Genomic DNA, 8,760 nt, shown 5'->3' with positions numbered 1-8,760 from the left:
GTGCTGTGGATCGCCGGATCGGCTTTCACTGTGGACGAAGCAGAGTCCAGCCCGGGGTCGTCACATGTGGTTGCCGCAAGCCTGCCGGACGCTCCTTCGTCGAATCCGCCGGCCGCACCGTTCTCAAGCCCGCCCGCCTCCGCTCACTCAAGCCCCCGGCCTCTGCTCACTCTAGGCCTCCGTGTGTGACACTGTGTTTCGTTGTGAAAGTAAAACTACTTTGTTTGGTCTTCCAAAAGAGGACACGACTAGAAATCAGTGGTTAAGTTGTATTTACAACACTGTTCCAGAACCCTTCAACCCAAATATTCAGATGTGTGCAGCGCATTTTATGGAGGACTGTTTCCTGATCCTGGGAGAGTAGACTACAATGCCGGCTGTTCTGACTCACAGACTGTAAGTATGTTTTCATATTTAAAGGATTTGCCACTGATGACTCAAACGCGAGTTTTGAGCAGTGTAGAGAAGCACTTGTTGTCTGTCATATCTCCGATCACAAATGCAGACATGGTTTTATGTTTACGCGGCGCGATGCAACGCAATGCGTAAAAAGACAGTATAAGTCACTATATTCCGTAATTATGTCCCCACTGGATGCAACAAATGCCTCGTTTATAATGGCTTTGAATGTTTTTGTCTCATCGCTCGGCCGTGACACGGCATCACAATATGGTGAGGGGCGTAACATTTCCGTCACACGCTTGAGGTAGTCGGCCAATCACAACGCACTGGATAGCTGGCCAATCACAGCACACCTCGCTTTTCAGAATGATGAGCTTTGTAACAATCGACAGGCGGGGCATAGAGGAGAAACAATAATGTACAGTATGTGGAAAATAATGTGTTTTTTGCACCTTAAACTGCATAAACACATTTCATTACACCAAATACACAAAATAATGTTCTTTTTAGCAGCATCATATGACCCCTTTAAGATTTGAACTTTTAAACTGATGAATGAATAGTCGCTGCACATGTGTGCTGTTTGTAAAATGAGATCTTTACCTTTAATTCGTGATAATCTATTTCTTTATCCTTGTCTGTGTCGAAGAGCTCGAACGCCTCCTTGATTTCGTCCTTCTGCTCCTCAGTAAGTTCTCTCCTTTTCTTCCTTTTACTCTTATCAGCAGTTAGGTCAGTCCTGAAAGCACAAGTATGCAAATCAGTCACCTTATTCATTCTGATCTTCCATGAGCTCAGATACCATTCAATCACATACACACTTGTTAGCTGACTCCGTAAAGAGCATTTTGAGGACCAACAGAACATGCATATGATGCTCAAAACTGCAGGTGACTTGAGATTTAACGTTTAAATATATCATTTTTATAGCAAAAAAAAAAAGACGTAAATGCATGGTGCTCTTGTTTGTAAGGCAATATGAGTTACAGTTCTTAATCTATTTATGATACGTGTTATTATTTTACTGTTATAATCACTATTATTGCTATTAATAATAAAAAATACAGTGTCAACAGTTCACCGGCTAGTAACGCTACACACCAACAGCTGGTCTCTAAATAAAATCTTTATCGACTAAACACCATAATTACCTTAGAGACAGGCTCATGTTTGCAGTTTGGCAAAAAATAACTGATATTGAAACCCAAATCAGACCAACAACGAGATTATAGTTCGTCTTCTCCGAGCTAATCAGCTATTAGCAGAAAACAGACGCCACGCCAGTCGCCAAAGGCAGCGCGTTGCTAGTTGATTTGTCAAGGAGACGTTTCCGATTGGCTGCGAAGGTCTGGGCGTCAGGAAAACGTTATCTGTGATTGGTTGTTTGGAAACCGACCTGCGTTTGAGCCTGTTTGATTGGCGGGCTGGGCCAGGAATGGGCGGTCTTAATTGATGGCGGTCACGACGACGGCGCATTTATTAATGATGTGTGGTTAATAATATTGGACAGATTTGGATAAATATTACTTAAATATTATATATAATCTATTGTCAAATATAAATTGATATAATATTATAAATCCCTCTGAAGAACACAGGAAAGTCCATTAGGAGCAATAAATACATTTTTGTATCTTTATTTTTCTCAGGAAAGTAGGCTACACTGTACATTGGCTGTTAACCCTGAATAAACGTCAAAAAATAAATAAAGAAAATAAAAAGAAAGAAAATATATATAAATAAATAAAATATAACTAATATAAAATAAAGTGATTGTGTATGAGAGTATATATAATATGTATATTAATTAAATACTATATGATGGCTGTGGTATTATTATTATTGTAGTAGTAGTAGCAACATTTTATAAATGTAAATGCAATATAAACTGATGATAATAATTACATCGATTTACCGATCGTCACACATTTCAATAAATATTGGAATTGATTAAATATTGAGGTAATCAAAATGTACTAAAACTCTGGTGACACAAGTGCCTTTTATTTCATTTTTACTTTCTGTTGCTATTAATAAATATCATTATTATTGATCATATTTAAACAGCAAATTGTTAACAAAAACAAAATACGTTTTTAATCCTCAATTTGGTGGTTACAGTCAACCACCAACAGAGGACGCCCTACACCATGACAACACTCACATGGATCCTTTCTAACTTGAACTGCAACAGAAAGTGCAAGAAACTCTTTAAGTTAACTCTTTACCCTAGGAGCTTTTCTATGAAGTTGATTAGTACAGCTCATGCACTTCACAGGATTAATCTGTTCAACGTTTCTCCAGGACTGAGTCTATTAGGGTTTGGTTGAATATGACCTTAAGACCTTTCAAGCTCAAACCCACAACCGCTTCTTGAGACCAGACAAAAAAAGTTGTGCTCATCAGGGGAAGTGGTTAGGGAGCCACCCATCTTACTTCCCTAAACGTGCTGATGCCACCAGTCATGATAATACAGTGAGAGAATAATAACATTCTATATTAAATTAATTGCATTAATTACATTGTGCTGTGAATGTGACAAAACCACGTGCAAAGTACTGACTCCATACTTGTGTACTTTTATGGCTTTTTAACCCAGGAAGAACAAATCCACCATGGAGCCATGCTTACTTGCGAAAAGTGCCCATGCAAAAATAAAAAGAAAGAAAACATGCAAAGCACACTTGCCCAGGATTTCATCAAATGAACGTGGAATGCAGCACCACATGCTTTCATGTTTTGGCTGAACTTGCTCATTTTATTTAGAGCACTTGGAACCCGAACAATCTGTTACCGTGACAACAAAGATGACCTCTGGGCAACCGTTGACAGTTGATAGGTGTCCTATTAAAAAACAACAGGATTGTTCACAGACTCACTAATCATTACTCACACAAGGTGTGAGCAGTTGCTGGCAACTCAGCTTTTGCACAATTTCCATGATCTCGAGCTGATCTCTTGCATGCACACCGACTCAAGGAAGAGGGTTTCGGAAAGTACATGATGTCTGTCTCGAAAGAGAAAGCATAAAGTCTGAGTTCTGATAGTACTATGCACACGGTGACAGATCACTGCTTGAGTTTTGTAGAACAGAGTCTGTGTATCCCATGAAGCAAGTCTGTTCCTATTGGACAGTGCTGGTCATGTGACAGTCCATTCATTTCATTAGCCACAGTAAGTGCAATGATCTCAGTCATAAGGACCCTCAAATGCCTGGACCATCTGGACTAGCTTGTGTTTTGCTAGACTGTTGTGATGTTGAGTATTAACTAAAATAACTATATATATATATATAATTATTTTAAAATATCTTCTGTGTATAAATGCGTTCCTCCTGACATTTGAAGCTCACTACTATGTTTTACTTTGCCTAAAACTGTTTTATAGTGTTGTTGTGCTCTGCTTGGTAATGCATCTGTGGGGGAGGTTTGACTGGCTTCGACTGGCTCATTCTGAACAAAAGCAGATGAGGAGCTACTGTGATGCTGCTGAGGCTGGAGCTATCTAGTTCAGACCGGTAGCTGGGTGCTGCCTTCAACACTGAAGGGCTCTTTGAGGGTGGGAGTTTTTTTTTTATTGTCGTCTGTGTGATTAATTTAGGGAAGACTTCAGAGGTTTCACAGTTACTTTTGTAAGAGGTAATTATACTACCTACTGCTCTGAGATGGAGGAAGTCATTGACAAGACCCTGTGACTGCTTTTTAATCTGCCTATTGAAAAGGTTATAGAACTGTGTTAGACAGATCATTGAGTTAGAAAGGTGGATTTGTCCTGTAGATACAGATTAAACAGTTTGTTATTAGATTTAATCTGAATAAAATAATCACTATATTTATTTTCAAATGTAATCATTTGGAAGATGCTTTTATCCAAAGACTCTTTACTATAAATAATACTTATTTTTATCATAGATAGATAGATAGTAATCAAATGTATTAAAATATTATAATCATTAAATATTATATATTAATATGAAATATTATATATTACATATCATTATTATATTTATATCCATACTGTAAATTAATCATTATAATAATTTAATATTATATTATATATTTATATTCCAGGACATATACAATATTGTTTAAATATATCATTTTTGTTTGTTGTTCAATTTAAGATGTAATTAATGGTTGTCAAGTACTTAAAAGGACTAGCAATGTTAGTCTATCCTACTGATTCATTGTGTTACGTGGTGGGAAAACTATGAGTTACAGTAAGTACAGTACATCTTGCACTGCTTGAGCTCCTCCCCAAATACCTGTTCTTTCAGCTCAGTGGTGGCGTGATTCTAGACACGCCCCCTCATTGTTGTTGCATTCTCACTGGATAAAGAAGACATTGTGTGATGCAGCCGTGCAGGTGATGGTGCGTGAGGTATTTTAATGTCTAATTTTAATGTCTAATATACATTTTAACGGATAAACAAATAATGTTTTTTACAAACACTTTATGTGAGGTTTCCTTCAGAAGCCGTATTTATCTAGTCATCAGAGGGACATGTGACTTCACAGGGCCGCTGCAGTGATAATCATGTGGAGATGTTTTTCTTGTGGCAGAAGGTTAAAGACCACATGCGCTCATGTGGCTTCTCGCTTGTTTTCTCTTGCTGAGAAAGAAGGAAAGGCAGATGCTGTGTGTACACAATTCCAAATCATGACGCCACAGAAGATCCTGGGCTCCGGCCAATCTCTCCCAAAGCCAAGAAAAACAGACCAGTTGTTCTGTGGCCATCTGACCGATCTTCTGCGATAGCTCAGGATGGTGAAAACTGCATTCAGGTGCAACTGACTGCATTTGTGCACAATGAGTGTGTTTACATACAAAGCAAAATACAGATGCACCAGTCACGACCTTGGCTCATTTGGTGCCCTTCACGATGCCATAGAAGAACCTTTTTGTCTAAATGGTTCCATAAAGAACCTTTAACATCTGAAGAACCTTTCTGTTTCACAAAAGGTTCTTTGTGGCGAAAGAAGGTTCTTCAGATTATAAAAACGCAAGAAAGAGATGGTTCTTTAAAGAACCTGTGACTGAATGGTTCTTTGTGGAACCAAAAATGGTTCTTCTATGGCATCGCTTGAAGAACCTTTTGAAGCACCTTTATTTTTAAGAGTGTAGGTAATATGACACACAAAAAAAGGTGAATTAATCTAGTATTAGAGGTGTTCATTATGGAAGCTTGTTGCAATATGGAAGTTTCAGAATGTTCAGTGACGTAACAGAATGAATGTTGCCTTAACATTTACATAACCAAGAAAAAAAAAACATTAAACATTTTTTAAAACGGCACATTTTAACATTCAGAGCACATTCAGAAATAATGTATAGAGTCAAAGAAATAATGAAATAATGTTCCAGCGTCATTCAGCATAGCGTGTATTTATGTATCAGTGAAATGGCCAACAAATCCAAAAGATGTGAAATCCCTGCGCTCAACAGATACTTGGATGCGTAGATCAATAAAAATCGTGAAAAATGCAGGATCCACACTCATTTGTGTACTTCTTGATGAGTTGTAATTTTTTTTTTTATACAAATAGCACATATGATAAAACGTTTCGGCACTCGGCCTTCCTCAGTGAAATAATAATGCTGAGTGCTGAAACATTTGATCTATTCAACATACTTATTCTGACCTGTACTTTTTAAAAATATATTTGTGATCATACAAAACTTTATTATATTTTAAATGATTACAAACTTCTTGCTGACAAATGAGTAAAACCTAGTGGTTTGAAGGATAGTGGCAAATATTGGTAAAGACCTAAAGTGACAAACAGTATTTTGGGCCAGCACTGTGATCCTTAAATAGAGTATTTTAATGTCATCTAATGATTCTGGTATATAATCTATTGTTACACAGAATGACAGCTTTTTTTCTGTAAATGAAAATTGTATGATAGTCATTATTTTTTGCTCAGAAAAAAAATGAAACAAGACACATTATAATGTACGAAAACAATTAAAGCTGCATTAAACTTTTATTGTTTTGATGCTTGAAAACCCCTTTTCATCTTTGACCCTTTAATTACTTGATAGGAACTTTAGGAAAATGTTCTCAGAACATCTGTTTCTTAGCTGGGTTGCTTAAAGGTTACAAATTATACCCTCACGTTCTGTATTTAAAAAAAAACATTCAAGCAAGCATCTCCTGACATGAGTGCAGGTACATGTACATCTCTAACGTATTCTCACTCAAGACAAATGAGAAGATGTTATCCTGTGAGAGTATGGTATACAAATTCTGTGTGATGTGAGAAAGGAGCTGATGCTTGGTGATAGGATATCTGGTTCGAGCCGGTTTGTTTTTTGCCCTGAAATGAACCTGCTCTGCTTTGTGTTGTTCACACAGGTGTGAAGCCGAACCCCCCTCCTCCCCCCATCCCGCATGGCTCTGCACACGTAACACCTGCCCGCCGCTTCACAGCAGTACAAGATGTTCTCTTGATTACTCCTGCTGCATAAGAGGAACAACTGCTTTCACTTTCTGTTGCTGCTGGTATGTTTTTAAGTCTGCGAGTGCTGAGATCAGCAGTACGGGTAACAGGTTCAGGGCATCTGGTTCACGAGAAGGTATACCAGAGAAAAATATTCTAGACTTCTTCCACTTTTTCTTGTGGGAACAAGAAGTTAGGTAAAGGACACTGTACAGTCAGCCCGTGATTGTACAGTTTTTGCATGAAAAATGTCATGAAACTTCCAAAGTTACATAAAAATGTTGGCTTTTCCAAAATGTGCATAAAAACACCTGCTTGGGGTGGACAGATTTTTATTTTTGTCTTTTTTTTCACAAAAAGTCTGTGTGCATCAAATGAATCTCTGAATCATTTGCTCAGAGAAAATAAAATAATAAATTATTATATCATCAGACTATCATCATATAACATCTGAAATTTTGCTTTGAACTTCAAAATGTTTGGCTACTCTCTAGCAATCTATAAGTTTGGCAGAATGTAATTTTTAATTATTAAAGGGATAGTCGTTACAAATCTGTATGCATTTCTTTCTTGCTGAACACAAAAGAAGATATTTTGGAGAATGTTGATAACCAACAATTTTGGTTTCCCATTGACTTTCATTGTATTTTTTGTCTATACTATGGAGGTCAAAGTTGGTTATGCTTACATGTCTGTGTAAAGTGTGGGCATGTGGTCGCATCTGCAAAATGGTTTAAATCGCTTACGGCAGCTTTAACACCTGCTGCATTTCAATCATGCAGCGCTGTTTTCAAGAAAACATAAACATCTTCAGGAGATTGTTGCAGCAGAGCGCAGGAAAAATATGCAGTTAAAGGACAACAACATGATTGAGAATTACATCTGTGCTACTGTCTGACGCACACAGAGGTACATAAAATCAGAGATTATCACCCGCTCTAACATCCAATCCACAACCACCAGCTGCCCTCACGGACTCATGATTCAGTGCATAACACTCTTGATTGAACCACATCAGGCCTTCTAGAAATCTGCACTTAGCAGCCCTCAATCATCAGTAAAATAAGTGTGTGATATGTCTTTAATGGGAGCTTTCACCACATGATGTTGTGATGATTGTCGAGCTTAGACAAAACCGCATTAAAGGCAACATGGTGCATTAGTACAGTCTTTAAAGAAATAGATGACCCAAAATGAAAATTGGATGAAAATGTACTCACCACACCACTCCAGTCCATCAGTTAATGTCTTGTGAATTGAAAAGCTGCGTGTTTGTAAGAAACAAATCCATCAGTAAAGTGTTTAATCTATTGCTTCTGGCCAAAATATTAGTCCATAATTCATAATAACGCTTTTGTCCTCTCACATCAAAATCAACTGACATATTAGGGGGTAAAGTGATGGACTGGAGTGGTGTGGATTACTTGTGGATTATTGTGATGTTTTTATCAGCTGTTTGGACTCTCATTGTGACGGCACCCATTCACTGCAGAGGATCCATTAGTGAGCAAGTGATGTAATGCTACATTCCTCCAAATCTGTTCTGATGAAGAAACAAACTCATCTACATCTTGGATGGTTCTGAGAGTCAGTACATTTTAAGCAAATTATCATTTTTGGGTGAACTATTCCTTTAATTTTTGTATTAAAGGGGTCATATAATGCTACATGCACTTTTACAAGTTGTTTGAACTGAAATGTGTGTTGGCAGTGTGTGTACACAACCACCCTATAATGATAAAAATCCACCTAGTGGTTTTTTCTTCTACTAAATTCTACTAAAATCTTTACCCCTTTCTCAAATCGAGCCAATCTCAGATGCCTGTCTGTGTGACGTCACACAGACAGGCCCCTCCCACGATAGTTTGATTGACAGTAGCGTTTCAGCACAGACTGGACTGGTGTCTTACCTCAG

The 8,760-nt window shown here is 37.7% G+C and overlaps 1 protein-coding gene across 1 annotated transcript in view; it reads right to left on the bottom strand.

The window, feature by feature from the left end:
- Window positions 1-1,737, bottom strand: part of LOC107589032 (centrin-3-like) — a 4,897-nt gene extending 3,160 nt beyond the window's left edge. Inside the window, exons 1-2 of the mRNA XM_016277327.1 lie at window positions 1,554-1,737; window positions 1,006-1,141 (exon numbers count right to left, since the gene is read on the bottom strand). Coding sequence (XP_016132813.1) covers window positions 1,006-1,141; window positions 1,554-1,570 — 153 coding nt within the window. The 5' untranslated portion in view covers window positions 1,571-1,737. The remainder of the gene's footprint in view (window positions 1-1,005; window positions 1,142-1,553) is intronic.
- Between the last annotated feature and the right edge of the window lie 7,023 nt (window positions 1,738-8,760).

The sequence above is a fragment of the Sinocyclocheilus grahami genome, unplaced genomic scaffold (assembly GCF_001515645.1).
Source record: "Sinocyclocheilus grahami isolate Dianchi unplaced genomic scaffold, SAMN03320097.WGS_v1.1 scaffold110.1, whole genome shotgun sequence".
NCBI lineage: Eukaryota > Metazoa > Chordata > Actinopteri > Cypriniformes > Cyprinidae > Sinocyclocheilus > Sinocyclocheilus grahami.
The sequence above is the reverse complement of the archived record's forward strand: the minus strand, read 5'-3'. Positions and strand labels throughout refer to the sequence as shown.